This window comes from Helicoverpa zea, chromosome 1, assembly GCF_022581195.2.
Source record: "Helicoverpa zea isolate HzStark_Cry1AcR chromosome 1, ilHelZeax1.1, whole genome shotgun sequence".
Lineage (NCBI taxonomy): Eukaryota > Metazoa > Arthropoda > Insecta > Lepidoptera > Noctuidae > Helicoverpa > Helicoverpa zea.
The window spans coordinates 10,598,033-10,614,687 of record NC_061452.1 but is presented as its reverse complement, the minus strand read 5'-3'; the positions used below and the strand labels follow the sequence as shown (position 1 = coordinate 10,614,687).

At 39.1% G+C, this 16,655-nt stretch overlaps 1 protein-coding gene across 1 annotated transcript in view; it reads left to right on the top strand.

Moving 5' to 3' along the window:
• LOC124633275 (voltage-dependent calcium channel subunit alpha-2/delta-3) overlaps nt 1–16,655 on the top strand; it is a 54,526-nt gene that overhangs the window by 34,173 nt on the left and 3,698 nt on the right. The window contains exons 4-24 of the mRNA XM_047168454.1: nt 444–672; nt 2,462–2,593; nt 2,916–3,193; nt 9,201–9,314; nt 9,605–9,800; nt 10,170–10,306; nt 10,668–10,748; nt 10,845–10,925; nt 11,140–11,214; nt 11,359–11,373; nt 11,485–11,595; nt 12,027–12,240; nt 12,480–12,525; nt 12,859–13,031; nt 13,417–13,507; nt 14,746–14,859; nt 14,981–15,251; nt 15,317–15,568; nt 15,661–15,775; nt 15,872–16,172; nt 16,471–16,654. Of these exons, the coding sequence (XP_047024410.1) occupies nt 444–672; nt 2,462–2,593; nt 2,916–3,193; nt 9,201–9,314; nt 9,605–9,800; nt 10,170–10,306; nt 10,668–10,748; nt 10,845–10,925; nt 11,140–11,214; nt 11,359–11,373; nt 11,485–11,595; nt 12,027–12,240; nt 12,480–12,525; nt 12,859–13,031; nt 13,417–13,507; nt 14,746–14,859; nt 14,981–15,251; nt 15,317–15,568; nt 15,661–15,775; nt 15,872–16,172; nt 16,471–16,654 (3,210 nt within the window). The remainder of the gene's footprint in view (nt 1–443; nt 673–2,461; nt 2,594–2,915; nt 3,194–9,200; nt 9,315–9,604; nt 9,801–10,169; nt 10,307–10,667; nt 10,749–10,844; nt 10,926–11,139; nt 11,215–11,358; nt 11,374–11,484; nt 11,596–12,026; nt 12,241–12,479; nt 12,526–12,858; nt 13,032–13,416; nt 13,508–14,745; nt 14,860–14,980; nt 15,252–15,316; nt 15,569–15,660; nt 15,776–15,871; nt 16,173–16,470; nt 16,655) is intronic.

Here is a 16,655-nt window from a genome sequence, read left to right as displayed (position 1 = left end):
TAGCGGCCCCGGCTCGCTCCATGACTTGACTGTTTCAACCCTTGTAAATCATGCGACAGGGGAAATGTTGACACAAATATAAACTTTTATTTTAAACCGAGGTGCTTCTAATACTTTTACTTGTGGGAATGCAGCCGTAGTTTTTATTAACGTGAGGCTTAACAATTGTCATCGTTAGGAACTGTTGTCGGCTTGTGTTACACATGTTAACATATTTTATTTGTTGGTTCTGTTGTTTTATATGACAGGATGTATTCATGTCTCTCTATTATCTACCTAGTGTTTTTCAGTAAATGATTAAAATTGAAATGATGAAAAGTAACTTTTTTTCTACAAAGGTGTTTGTTAGATTTGTTCACATTTAAATACATTTGTTCACAATTAAACCCGCCAATTGTTTAACGGCGTATTTATCTAATACCTACCCTAATTTCTTTGTTTAGCGCATCATGGACAGCGCTGAAGCGGCAGCCCTGTCAGCCGGGAACGGCGGCAGCGACGGAGCTCCAGGCTCGTACTATGACGCGCGCTGGCTGAACGTGCACGCTGACGACGGGACCCTGGCTGCGAGAGCGCGACGCCTGGCCCTCACGCCGAGCCGACACTTCGACCATATTGCTGTCAACACCAGCTATAGCGCCGTGCTTATGCCGCCTTATATCAATACTGATGGTTTGTACTCTCATACATTAACTAGCTTTTGGTCTTTGAAACTTTATTGTAGACTTCTTCATAGACATTTCCAGCCCGCGCAAATTCAATAATGAAACCACTACTATAGTATACTATTGAGTTCAATCTTCTCTTCTCCTCTAATCTTCACTGTACCACAGGTACGCACGGCTTTTGCTCAAAAATGAAAATAATATTTTGATACAGAAAGAAGTAATGAACTTGTAGAAAATTCAAAAGAATATTTTTTTAATTAAAATATTGTAGGTCAAGGTTAGGGGCTAATTAATCATTACATGAACTTTAATACTGAATCTGCTTTTTAATAACTTCCTAGCGGTTTCTAGAAGATCTCGTTAGTATATTTATTTAATAAGTTCAAATATGGTTGGCAATTAATTGATTTCATCAGTTAATCATAGTTCATTTCAAGCAAAGCATGAAGGTATCTTCAATGAAATTACATTCAAACATCATGCTTATTTACTCTTTAGAATAATGAAAAGTTAGTTAAAAATACAAGTCTCTCCGTCCCTAAATAATGGAAGCTAATATATTGTTGACACACGGGCGCGAGGGGGTCGGCCCAGGGGAGGCCGCCGATGATTAATGGACAGATTGACGTATTCCTCACTATTTAGTAGTGCTCACTCCAACAAATGTATTTCAAATCTACGATGAATTATTGTTGCCAAATTAGACTTGTCTATACTTTTAAAATAAACAGAAACTATGCCACGATTCTCTGCGGCCGAGTTCTAGAACGATACTCGAGATATCTTGAATAGAGCATATATTTGAATGCATTTGATTGGTTGAATCGAGGATTCAAGTCGGGATCCATGCTCGAGTATCGCTCTAGAATACCGACCTTAAGTCGGTCGATTCGCTGCTATTATTTATTGTATAAGCATAGGGTTTTATCAGTTCTGACTTTGTGCATTGTATATGGATTTCATTATTGACATGGACGCTATTATTGTTGGTGTTTTAAATAAAGCCTACACACATAAAATAAACTTCCCACAAAATTCTTCACGCTTCCAAAAACCCCCAAATATCGTTTGGCAGCCCGTATTTAATTTAAAGGGCGTAATTACATAGGGCCTGGTGCGTTTATTTAACAAACCCATAGTACACAGGCGAACCATTAATTTTTCCGGCCGGCGGTCCAGGAGAAAGCAATCACGGCTGCCCAATGAACCAAGTTTGCCAATTACACTTCTTTTAATGGGTAGTTAAAGAAAATCTCCCTAATTGGTGGACAGAGTGCCAACAGTGTCGCGATTATCCCCTATTGTATAACGAACTTGCTGCATTTCATACATAATTCATAAGGTTAACAGCACGTGAAATAATTTACATATAATAAACGGAATTTAAACTTGTTCGTGCCTGTGGCCGCTTCATAAACAGTTTTATTGTTGTCTATAAAAATGGCTGCCAACTATTCAGATTAAATTATATTTTAAAATTGCAATAGGTTAAACTGTTTCCGTCTGTCGTAACTTCAACAAGGTTTTATGATATTTATATTATGTGCTTTTATAAAATGGGAATGCTGATTACTTTATAACTTTCTTTTGAACTATGACTACTAAAAATTACCTATGGACATAAATATTAGTATTAAAGACAGCAAGTATAATCTACTGTATCATTTAAATCACAGTAAATAACCACGTAATAGTCCAATTAAAGATTCCCGCAAGAATGTTTCGCAATAATAACGTGGGGTTGTAAAATATCGTCCAAGTTGGAGACAAATTAAACTTGGCTGTTGTCGCAGATGGCGAGGTACAGAACCAGATCGCGTGGTCGGAGCACTTGGACCCCCTGTTCGTGAACAACTATGAGATCGACCCCACGCTGTCGTGGCAGTACTACGCCTCGTCTTCAGGATTCATGAGGCGGTATCCAGGTAAAAGAGCTCACAAAAATACACCTAAAATGCATTTTCCACCCTTTAATGTTAAATAGCGAAGTACATTTTAAAACTTTGCTACGAAAGCGGAGCGCTACGGTTTCTACGTGCGCTACGAATGCTACGCGCATTACATAATGTTTACTTATCCAACTTCGCTTACCTAGATGAAAATCAAACATTTACCTAATCTCGTCTCGTATTAAACAAACAAGATCTTTGATTGATTTTAAAATTTTAGCAAATACTTACTTACCTTTATGTGCTGATATCGTAGTAAGTTTTACCTGTGATTAATGTAAGGTTTTATGTATCACAGCAATGTCCTGGCCACCAGAAGACGGCTACTCGCATCACGCGAGAGATTTCTACGACTTCAGGTCTTCAAACTGGTTCGTCGAAGCGGCGACTTCTCCTAAAGACCTGGTGATCCTCCTGGATGACTCTGATGACCTGAGCTCGTCATACTGGCGGCTTGCCAAGTCCACTGTATCAGCTCTCCTGGACACCCTCGGACCCAACGATTTCGTCAACATCTACCGATATAGCGACACCATCTCCGAGCTACACTCCTGCTACACCAAAGTTCTAGCTCAGGTAAGCATAACTTCACATAATTTGATCTACTTAGCAAAAAAATTTTGCTCCACTGAATAAAGAATTCTAAAAAGATTTGCTCTTTACGCTCAGATTGAAAACACATTTATCACTCAGATATTCCTCGAAAATCAAATCTTATTTTAATATTAAAAGTATCCTAGTTTTCGATCTAAGCTGCGATTCGTCTTCAAGTTGGCAAGCTTCACTGGAATCGGTTTAAAAGTTCCAACGATTTAAATGATTAAGAAACGTGAGTAAAATAGTTATGAACCATCGTTTACTTGGAAAAAGTAAGTAAATGTTTCGTATTTGAAATGTAAATAATGGATGAAACGTGTATCGGTATTTATAAGCTGATACAATATTATATTAATGGCGGCCGTGATATAAGTGTCATAAGTTCAGCGCGGTCGTGTTGGAAGCCGCGACCTTTCGATCCAACATTACCCTGGACGATGGACTATTGGCTTTTTGTTAACTTTACTTTCGATATTGCGGCTTATAACTTTGTCAAATTGATTTTATTTCGTATTAAATATATAAATAAATGCTATCGAACTCCAAAGTTTTGTGGTCAAATCTAACTTGCTTGGTGAGTTGAAAAAACTAGTAACCTAAGCTGTCCAAATGTATATCTTCATCGATCGATATCAAAAGTTCTTTGACACTGCGATGTAAAAGAATATATGCTATCTATGTGCATAAAACTCAGGCACCGTGGAAATAAACTAGCACTATATAAACTCGTCACGTGGGTAGTAAACCCAGCTAAACAAAACTAGTGGGTAGGAATATCCGCAGGCGCTGGAATCGTTATCCATCAGTGTTTACACTCTATTAGGATATTCGATTACCTGTGCGCTAATATTATGTGGGAGCTAAGCCCACATAATGCAGAGCCGGAACTCTCGGCTTATGGCGAGTTGACTTTTTGATACTAGTTCGTTTACACAGGGAATTTTAACTCCCAGGAGTTGGTAGATTAGTTTTATTTTGTAACTATATCTATACTATTGTTTTATAGATTGTAGTTTGTTTGATTGCTTGAACGAGCTAATCTCAAGTACTGGGCCGATTTGAGAAATTCTTTCAGCATTAGATAGACCATCAATTGAGCAGGACTATTAACTACTTTTTATCGTGGTACATAGAGTAGTTCCCACAGGACGCAGGTCAAACTACTGGCGAAAACTAGTTTATTAAACATGTGTCATTATAACAAGCTATTGCGATAAAGCAGAAGCGTCGCTGTGGGACCAATTTATAAATCATTAAAACGTTGCTAATAGTTTCTAACGTGTTATTAGCTAAGCGAGGCGACAATCAACAGTAATTACGCGACATAAGTTTAATTAAAACGAGGGTTGCAAATACAGGTGTACGGAACAAATTGTTCAAAGTCAGTACTGATTTAACGTGACGTAGATTGTCCTCGAATCACCTACATATAAAGCTTTTAATATCGGTTTATGCGTGTCAATTACTGGCGGGCACATTGTCCACGTTTTTGCATTAACAATGCTGGATTTAGGTCACGCCAAGATAACATCACGTTAAGGATTATACACCAAAAATGTTACCAAAAAAAACTCTGACGAACATGGAAATTTCGAGCAAAATCGGGATGAAATTAAACGGCCGCGGTTGCGGACCGTGACAGAACGGATGCAGAACACAGGACCCGTGTTTTATTAATTATTTCGTATTCCGCAGAATTCACAATCGGAAAATCATATGCGCTACAATAATCGTACTGAAAATCTGCTTTGGCAGGTTAATGCTACGTGCAGAACTTTGGCGATGAAATTACACTTTTTTGTTTGCTATACAAATACATTGTTGATTATAATCTCTTCATGTTCTATATAAAAGCTGAAAGCGTATAATCTTGATCTTTCAAACAATGAACATACTCGTTAGAATTTATGTATTTAAGATTCAATTAAGGTCTAGTTAATAAGAGGTTAGTCACCCGAAGCCCGTGGTTCCTATAGACGAATACAATAGAATACCAAGCTTTGATATAATTTTCATTTAAGGTTCGTAACCACACAATGCCCAAATGGTCAATAGACAAAGAATACCGCATCGTTTAGGAAATCGATAGGAAACGTGTAGCTATAGTTACGTATATTCGTAATTATAAAAGTTTATTTCTACATTTGGAGTGTGGTTAACATGGCTAGGGGGAGTTTGCAATAGTGGGTGAAGGCGCTGTTACGCTGACCAGCGGCTAGTCGCGGTTGTTATAATTACGACCAAAGGTATTTCATATAGAAATGTCGTGGGTGAGGCTGCGGCCGCGGCACTAGAACAGTTATACGCCTACACGTACGTGAATACCTACCTACGCTTATATCCGTTATACAGTATTGTATCGACAACATATTTGCAGTTTGTGAAGCACGTCCACGAATAAGCAATTTACTTGATGAAACTTCGTAAAAAAGCGACACGATCCGGAATTTCGGGCCAATGGAAAACTTAATAATATTCATATTGCGAAGGAATGCGGCAATATCGGCAACCATTTTCATTAATATCGTCAAATCAAAATACCATTATTTGACCTACTGCAAAAAGACGCATATAAATGTTGTTAATTACAGTGGGTACAGGTTGTTGAAATTCTCTTACTAATAATATTTTTAGAAAACATACTAATATTTATGTTTTATTTGCGTGAACTTGCTCTAAGATATAGAATAACGATAAAAATTACCCAATTGTATTATTTATTGTGTAGTAGATCAAGCGGATCTAAATAACTGTGGCTCAATAAACCCGCCTGTATACAAGGATGTAAATGATGGCGACAAATGCAAGTATCGCGTGTCGGAACGCCGCGGTTGGGCTCCGATACTCATCTGTCATCGTGTGTACGCACCTTAATGGATTCAATGGAGCCGGCTTTAATGCGACGCCATTAATATTGGGTATCAAACCATTTTAGTTTCACTGTATACTAACGCAACAATTGAGTAAATAACAAACGCAGCGCTGATCACTATCATTACAATTGATGAGATTTTGACTTGTTTTATAAGCCTTCTGCAGGGGGGCATTTATTATTAAAAATTAGTTAAACTTATCAAAAACTATGGCATGGCGTTAATAAAATTAAGTACGTACATCTACAGAGCTAAAAAAAATAGGAGCTAAACCTCATAATATTAACCTAACCTAACCTAACCAGAAGATTAAGTCCAATATCTACACGACGTATAGAAATTATGAAAATCCAAGTCAAATAAAAAAAATACATGGGTTTTTGTAAAGCCTAAAAAAAATTAAAAAGGTGATATTTACAATAAAACCTAAATCGAATACATTAGGGACAAATACAAAAAGCACTTCATTATGACGGCGGTGCCACGCGAGGGCTGTATGAGGGACATTCATCAATCGAGCACTCACGCAGTGCCCACGGGCCTACCCGATGTGGCGTGATGTGCGTTAAGTGACAGATAATATTTAAATATTTATTGTATTCGTGACCCCGAACTTTTCACGACTGACTTACAGTACTTTGATTAACAGTTAACCTGATTTTACCGACTAACTCTTTTTGATCAGATAGGATGAATTGGAAAAGATGTGGTTGCAATTGATTTTAGATTTCGTATTTTTCTTAATTATTTTCATGCTCTATTAAGAGACGAGTTAATGGAGTGAATATTTTTAATTTTAATAACTTGTTCCCATGTTATTACACAATTCATATAGCAGAAAGAATTCAACATATGCATGGATTTCAAAAAGTTCAACGACCACGAACACATCGTAAGCCGGAAGCTGTCGGCTCAATCTTTCGCTGTCTAAACTGTTAGTTGATAAGACATCCTCGCATTTCCCGAGGTGTCTGTAAAGAACTATATTTCAACGAGAATATCATCTTGGCGTGCTCACTTTATTCAGTTCATAAGTCTCGGCAAAGTTTAGAGATAAAATCAACGGTACAAAGAAGAGAGCGGCGCGTAGCTCGTGACAGGTGGGAGGGTGGCGCCGCGCCCTTATCGCGCGAGCTTGCAACTTTGTTGCGATACTTGCACACTTTCCCAACAGCGGGTCGAGCCAAGTCACAAGTCCGATCGATGACTAGATAATACTCCAGCTCCATTCGAGCTACTGCTATGTTTTCTTGCGAACAATAGCGGCGAAGAGCAAAGCAGTTTCCCCGAACACTTTATTAATCCATGTAAACTATGAAAAACCGTACATACTTTATACATACAAATACGTGAAGGTGTACTTGAAATCTTCCAACTTGGCTAATATACGATCCAACAATTAGCTACATGGCAAACATTCCCAGCTTTATGTCGTCCCCGGGGAAATGAAACTTTGTATATTTAAGAGTTATACGCACCATGTTTCATTTGTATATTCTGTGTTTGTTAACATTAACGAGTCGGTAAACGGTTTATTTGTTATCTAATGACTTATTTACTGTTCGTTAGTATAGTTACATTGGTTTTTAACCGACTTCTCAAAAAGGAGGAGGTTCTCAATTCGGCCGGTATGTTTTTTTTTTTTTCTATGTATGTACATCGACTACTCCGAGGTTTATAGACCGATTTACGTGATTCTTTTTTTGTTCGACGCGCATCAGGTCAGGATCTGATGATGGAAACCCTGAGAAATCGAGGGCAACCTTCGAAAGTTGTAGGAATACGTAGGGTAAAAACTTGTCACTCAGGTGTACAGTGAAGGTTTGGAGCTGACCTGATGAAGGAGACCAGAGAAGGTCGAGGGAACTCGACAACTGAATATGTAAAATACCTCGTATTTAGGCTTACATTCTTTGTATTGATGAGAACTTTCCACTTATATGGATAGTGACAACTATTTGTATCACTGAAAAGCTGTAAATAAAAAACTTTTTTACAAAAAAATTAAACCGACTACCAAAAACTAATTTTAGGTGCATCGGCCTAGAAGTCGGTGTCTAATGGATGTTACTAAGTTAATTTTGCCACCGACTTCTAGGTCTTTATTTGATGTGTTAAATGCGCATGGGAATTCCATTTATTATATTATATGGCTTCTGAGCTGGAATAAAAAAAAAGTTTCTGACCCCGTTCGTGACCACAGCCAAAAGGCTGTGTAAATACATAAAACTTAGTACGATTAATGGAAGCTACAACCTTCCTAGACGTTAGGCATTCTAGTCGAAGATATCTAAGCAATAAACGCTAAACATGTTTGTGTTAGGAACTCATAACAATGGGCCTTCGCAGTAAGTTTCAAGGTTGCTCGCCTGCAACCAGCTGCAGCCTTCGTCTGCGGTTAGACACAACTTTAACTCATCGCTAGTTGAACACATAACTTGGCCAGTTTTATTAAACAATACGAGCCAAGGTAAGGCCTTGGAGATTCTTTTCAAGATAATTCCAATGCTGCATTATGTAGCAGGGTTATTTAGCTTTGCAAACATCAAAGCCTCTATTCTATATAAACTACGCCCAGCAACGTAGCTGCGACCTTCTGAAAGGCTACTTTGGCCTAATATCAATTTTAATTATTCTCATAAAACTGATCGCTACGATAAGGAAAGAAAGGAAAGCAATTAATAAATTAGTCACATTCCTTATCTCAATGGTATCGCATAATGAAGAGAATGTTATGAATATTCATATTTTCAAACGTGCCTTTACGTTTTACTACGTTTTGATGTGGGCGGAATATCGAGCAATAAAATTGCAGAATATTCCACGGCTCTTGAAGCCACTTTGTGCGTAGCTCGTGTGAGCGAGCGCCGGATATCGTAAAGTGAACTTATTGGAGTTATTGAGTTTCTATGGAATAAGTGCTATCCTAGATTGAGTTAGTCTTGTGCCGATAAACCAAACGATATCTGCTTATTCTGCTTACATTTATAAAAGGAACGTAATACGTAAGATGGATGTTTAGATTGAGAGTTTTATACAAATTCTGAAAATTTATAGAACATTCAACTTAGTTGACATCGAAGCATAGTTTTAATCTTTCATAATTGTTGCAGGCTCTTCCAGAAACGATACGTGAACTGAAAACAGCATTGTGGAACGCTGAGCTCTCCGGAGGTGTGGCTAATCTGACTGGCGCTCTCACCACAGGCTTCGAAATCTTACATCGGGTAAACATTTTATCCTTACGATTCCAAATAGCAGCACACTATCTACGTAATGACCTGAAGAAGGCGAAAAATTACACAAAAAAAGCTATAATTATAATCCTCCTGCCCTTTTCCCAATTTATTTGGGATCGGTACAGCATTTTCTTCTTCCATACTCTTTTGTCTGCCGCCATCTCACAAGTAACGTTCTTTCTAGCCATGTCAACTTTCACTCAATCCACGAATCGTTTCTTTGGTCGTCCTCTGTAATATAAAAAAAAACTATAACATTTTCTTTTATATCCTTACAGTACAACAGAACAGGTCTAGGATGTCAATGCAATCAAGCGATCGCCGTGATAGGCGCCGGCGGGGGTGCGGGCGGGGTGAAGGGGGTGTTCCGCACGTGGAACTGGCCACATATGCCTGTGCGCATCTTCACTTACCGAGTGGGAGGAGACGCTACTGCGGGACATAATATGAAGGATATGGCCTGCACTAATAAAGGTATGTAGAGTTACATATTTTTGGTGTAAATAAAAGATCAATTAATTTTTCATTAGAAGGATGAATTGTTAATTAATTATTATTCTTTATTGTACTCAAAATTTTAATACACACATAATAAGAAAAGTTATGTACAAAGACGAGCTTAACCCAGAGTTGGGTTCTCTGACAGCAAACCTTAGAGCGATGTTCCACTGATCTGCCCACCTATATTAAATTGCTTATCCGAATTATTTAAACCTTATGCTACGTGCAATTGTGTCACCCCTAGTTTTGAGTCTAAGTCATCTCATTTAGTCGATATTGCATAGAATTTTAATTATAATCTGAAATACAGTACTTTTTTCGTACAATAAAAAAATGTTCCAGGTTTCTACGTGACAATAAACGAGCACTCGGAAATAAAATCGAAAGTGCTACACTTTGTGGAGGTCCTGGCGAGACCACTCGTCATGTACCAAACTGTGCATCCTGTGCACTGGAGCCCCGCGTACGTTGGCGGCAGGGTACGTTGAAACACACTTCATAAACATGTATTATATTAGGTAACAGATGCAATTCATAGAAAACACTTTCAAATACATAGTTATGAAAAAAAAAACGAAAAATATATGTTTCAAATTGCCGGAGACGGATCTACTACCGTTGTGGGCACTGTGAGCATGCCCACAATCCTATTCAATTGTGACGTCATTATTCACACTTATTTCTTTATATGTATTATGTACTACTAATATCCAGAGCCATATCGAACGGATCCACAATCTTTTTAAGGGCTGGATCCACCTCAAAAGGGCAGCTAAAGCCTACATAGCATGCCCTTGAGCCTACTTCAGTAAATAAGTGCTCGTTATCTTGTAATTACAGAGTAGTAGCCTGGCTGATGATGGAATGGGTCAGCTGATGTCCTCCGTCACCGTACCCATCTTCGATAGGCGAAACCACACGGTAAGTATCATTCTTCTTTCATACTTACTTCTTTATTTCCTACTTTTGCCTTCTTTATGTATTGGAAAATCTTACTTGAATTTCTTTTGTTTTCAGCAAAGAGAAGCCAATTTACTCGGCGTAGTTGGTACCGATGTGCCTATCGATCAAATAAAGAAGCTCGTACCACCATATAAGGTAAATTATCATAGTTCAAACTTATTTTTATTTATTTATCTCAAAGTGCCTTTACAGACTTAGTCTAATTCGACATCGTACCTACTTACAATTATTATTTCCTTAACTATAACTTAACTATATAACACAGTACAAAACAACTACTAATACTTACTTATGTAATTCTTCGTCTGAATCATAGATTAAAATCCTAATGAATTTTATATATTTACAGTTGGGTGTGAACGGTTACTCGTTCATGGTGGATAACAACGGGCATGTATTGTATCATCCAGATTTAAGGCCATTGGTATGTATTTTTATTATCTTCTTAATTACTTCTATGTCTGTCCAGAGAGTCATATTGAAGTTGTACAATTTGAAGTAGCAATTCACAATGAAGATCAACCGGATTTCAATGTATTATTAATACAAATTGTTTCTTTTGTTACAGCATACGAACGAGGAAGTAAGTACAGAATGAAGTTTACCAAATCTTTTATCAATTTAATTTTGAAGAAGGAACATTCATAAAGTTAGTAATTTTTGGTAGATAAGACTAAATATTTCTTCTTGACAGTACACTGAGACGCTGCGCCCTCTGTACTCGAGCGTCGACCTCACTGATGTGGAACTGCTGGTAGACTCGGATGAGAACTCCAGGGTCAACCTAACATCACTACTACTTGATGTAAGTATTATTAATCAATCAATTATTATTAATCAAGTAATATCAATCAATGATTGATTGATTGATTGATATTACTGAAATGATGATAAGCCTTTTTGTGTAATTTAATTAATATTACCTATTACATATGTACCACGATATAGAATATTTGTATTTGTAATAAGTCCGAGGGGGTACCCCAAGGTTCAATCTTCGGTCCAACGTAACGAAAGTCCATACGAAGAAACCTTCTTTTTCTGGAAGTAACCGCAGATTGTCATCTAATTATGTTAAGATCTTATGCCGTAGTTAGTTTCCGATAACACTTCTAACTTATGATGGCCAACAAATGCAACAAATTGTAGAAATAAAAAACCCCAAAACTAAGTTTTACAAAATATATAACCCTTAATGACAATTTCAAGTAACCATAATTATTTGCAAATTCACAGCTCCGCCACGACATGATAGAACAGCGTGAAGGTGAAACCGAGATCGCAGTCAAGGTTCAATACGACAACATGAGACGCGTCGCCACTAGACGACAGCGGTACTTCTACAGCCCGGTGGATGGTACCCCGTTCTCTTTGGCAGCCGTACTTCCTGATGGGTATGGAATGTATGAGCTGCAAGCGGAACAGGAAGTCAAACATAGTCCCGTTAATGGTAAGTGAGATTTTTGATGTTTCGAAATGTTCTGCTTTGCTTGAGGCTTTGTTGCTCCTTGACTGTTTGTGCAGTAGTATCTTTATTGCTCTCAAATGGTGCTACGCTTTGGTGCTTCTATAAGGACTCCTCTATAACATATTCTTATAACCAAATATTTTGTACATTTCGGTCAGAATGTACAAAAATTTCTTTATGTAATTACTTTTGTAACTAAACCAGAATATTTCTAACTGCAGTCACGGAATACTTCAAAGGCGAAAACTGGAAAGTCCATCCTGATTGGTAAGAACTTCATATATACTTTACTTGCGACCCGCCTCGGATTCGCACGGGATAACATCCATAGCATAACATCCATTAAATAGTGAGTAAATACTGCTAATTTCCCCACTATTTAATGGATGTTATTATACATATAAACCTTCCTCTTGAAACACTATATAAAAAACCGTAGTTTGTAGAGTGCGTAGTTTTGAAGATTTAAGCGTACAAAGGGACATAGGGATAAGGACAGATAAGATCTAAACCTTCATCACTTTATAACTGGACACAAATAACACAAAGTGTTGACATCAACATCACAGAAACTAGAACACTTTGTTTTTATGTGTCCAGGGTGTACTGTGAATACGCGTCGACGTCTGAGCAGTCGTTCAACTCAGCGGAGGAGCAGCTGGTGCACTTCCTGTCGCGCGCGGGGCGGCCGGGCTGGAAGTGGATGTCGCTGCGTCCGCGCGCCCTCACGCTGCATAACGCGCACAAGAGGCAGGATAGGGACTCCTATTACTGTACGTATTTAAAGAAATGGAACTGATTGTTTCTATATGTCAAGCGCGGCAAGAAATTTCATGTACACTTTTTAAGAAAATAATTAGTTCAGTTGTGTGTCCTCATGTCGGCTATAGAACAGATTATTCTTGAAGTTGGGTCTTGTAACATAAGCTGTTAAGCTACATAGTTGCAATATATGACTATTTCCACTGTTACGAATACTTATAGGTTGAACCAGCCGTCACCGCGGCTTTGAAAACTTTTCGATCAATAGTTAAAATCAAGAAACCAAACAACCCCCAGCTCTTTGTACAAACGAATCTTATGTACAAAGTGAAGTAATAAACGATTTATTTATTTGTAACTTTTTGAACATAACTTAATATTCTGTTTCATTTTCAGGTGACAAAACTTTAGTGCAATCATTAATTAGGGACGCAATGGTAATCAAAGAATTGGACGCTCACACTGGACATGCTAGCCATCACTCACAGTAAGTATCTGTTTTTATATTAAAGCATGATTTGCACCACAACACTTAAATATATTCAATATTTGCAAACACTTTTATTTTTGCTTTAGAGCAAAATTCTCAGTGGCGGTGCATCCTCTTTCAGTATTTGAAAATCAATTGGCTATAAGCGGTCTGATTTCGTTATGCTACTGGGCTATACTGAATACCTACAGAATCAAACATTTTATGTAAAGATTAGCCTCCAAAAGTGAGGGATACGATATAAGTCGATTCAACATCTACAATGTCAATATCCTTTGCTTAAGAACTAGCTTCTTCTTAATTTCTGTGCACCGCCACTAAAAAGTAAATATGTACAATAAAAAATAATTTGAACCAATTACAAAATTTGCTTAGGGCTCCTATTTGCATGATATTTCAGCACTTTATTTTTATTTATGTGGATGACTAATTTGTTTGTGTTTGTCACACAAATAGCCCGATAGCGACTTTAATGGCACTCCTTACAAGGTAACGTAACTCATCAGATTGGTTCACTTCCAGTAGAACTGCTAGACATTATGATTCTGTTAAGGAAAACTTCTTCACCTACCTACACGGTTGGCTATTGGAGTGCAATAAAAAAACTAGGGGTAAACAATTTAATTATGTGCTACCAAATTGCACTTATGCACCGAAAAGCTATTAAAAATCAACAGTCTAAAAATTTTTTACTTTGGGTTTTATTTGTTGGAGTTATAAGGGATTAAAGCTCTCTCTGACAATTCTGAATATCGTTCTCAGAATTCAGATATTAGTTTAAGTTTAACCCCTCCTAAATAATGTTACCAACTAACTACATCTAGCTAACGAGGATCAGGTAAAGTATTATAATTGTTTTGTTTTTGTGTGATTTTTAGCCAGCACGGATTATTTTTACAAAAACACAGCAGTTATTACAAATTTGACTTTTCTGTAGGCTCTGATTTACACTGTGTATTACCACGGTTGACATCGCGAGTAAAAGCTAGTATTTATCTTTTATGTGTCTTATAATAATTTACTTAACAAGTTATACGTCCTCATTGACATGACCAGCCAGGGTTTTCTAAATACTAAAGATAAAAATCTTACAATTGTTTCCAAAACTGATCGTGTCAGTTATCTTATTTGGCTTAAGACGAAAATAACCACCACAGCCTATGCGTCCAAACCAATTCCCATGAAATCTTAAATCCGGTTCATGTCCAAATACTTACCTCGTCAAATCTTTGCAGACAAGGGCGGTTCCACAAGTTCGTGGTGACTCTGTCATTCATCGCAACCCGGAGCGGTCTATTGCGGTGGACGGAGAACGTTAACACCTCCAGAAGTTCTGATTCATCTGAACCGTAAGTATAACCTGACCTGTACCTTCTGCCTTCACTTCTTCCATAAACCAATCCCAGAATCAATATTTATATTGAATATTTTGTCACTGATTTCCAATTAAACCATCATTTCATATTACAGGCACTTCAGCGAGAAATACGCTCGCGCTTACGACTCGGAATGGTACCGTCGCGCAGTGGAGCACCACGCCATTGAGCCCGAGAGCTTCGTGTTCTCCGTTCCGTTCCGCGATGGCTCAGAAGCCGAAGAGTTGAGCGGTCGGCCGCCGCTAGTGCTAGCTACCCACGCGGTCTTCGTGGAGTCCCGCGGTCACCGAGCACCCGCCGCTGTCGTCGGACTACACTTCCAGCTAGACTCGCTAGCAAAACACTTCTTGAATGTCACTTCTGCAGTAAGTCATACTCAAACGGACGACCCTTTGTATGATATCGGTCTAATGTCCCATTTTTCTTGCAGTGTACCGGAGGCACGGCTTGCAAGAAGACCTGCGCAGGCGATGAATTGGACTGCTACATTTTGGACGACAATGGCTTTATTATCTTGTCAGAAGATGTTTCGCAAACAGGACGGTTCTTCGGTCAGGTTGATGGGACTATTATGGATTCTTTGGTACAAGATCGGATATACAAAAAGGTTGTCGTCCACGACCATCAAGGCCGATGTCCAGATTCCAGAAACTCGTTTAGTGGAGATGGTCACAAGGTTTCGGTAAGGAGAAAATGAATATTTAACATGTACCTAAATAAATACATCATACCTGTTCTTACGACTTTAATGGTTGGTTCTTATTCAAATTGCAGCCGCTGAAACCACTGTCTTGGCTTGGCGGATACCTTACAAGCCTAATAGCAATGTGGTTCCCGCTGTGGGAGCCAGTCCATGCGCGAGCTAGACCTTACGCTGAGGAGGAAGTCGGTAAGCATAAACATCCACACCGAATAGGAATTATGTACATACATTGACAGACTCTCACACAATACTGTGAATTGATTGATTGTTTTCTAATGCCAGATTACGAAGACTACGAGAGCGAAGATGTCGAGAACGAAGACGATTTGGATAGAGACCGTGGGACCTACGAGATCATCATCGATGGACTTGGCGAAACATCTCGGGACAGCGGGCGAGCTCATCCTCCTCCCCCATCCCCCGGCGCCGCCCCGCCCCCTCCACCCCGCGAGGCCGCACGCTCGGCAGCCGTGCGGCCTTGTGACACCAGCGCCGAACTGTTCACCCTGCAGTCTTCGAGGCTCAATACTGCACAGCCGCTCAAGGGCAAGCTCACTAACTGTCACAACTCTGGTTGCGAAAGGTACGTAACAGTGAACTTAGCATTCCATCGACTTGTGACCAGTGTTTTCATGGAGCTACCGACTATCTGACCATTTCAATCCAACTACCCAGTGACGATACTCTTTGGTTGAGCTGGTTATCAGATTTTCTAACTCCCGACTATTTCCAAAGACATAACATTCCAGCCTGGACACACAATTTAAATGTGCTTCCCAAAACATGGACGAATATTAATTCAGCTGTAATTTAGCCGCGAGTTCCTCGGAAGTTTCTGCTCATAATGCTGGAGGTTGATTGCACGTATTGTTGTTCCTCAGGCCGTTCAGCGTGCAGAAGATCCCGCACAGCAACCTGATCCTGCTGGTGGTGGACACGCTGTGCCCGTGCGGCGCCAAGCGCCTGGACGTGCGCGCGCGCGAGGCGGCCCCGCGCGCCGCCTGCCGCCGCGCGCCCGCGCTGCACCGCCGCCGCCCCGCGCACTGCGGCTCATACCATCCCGAGG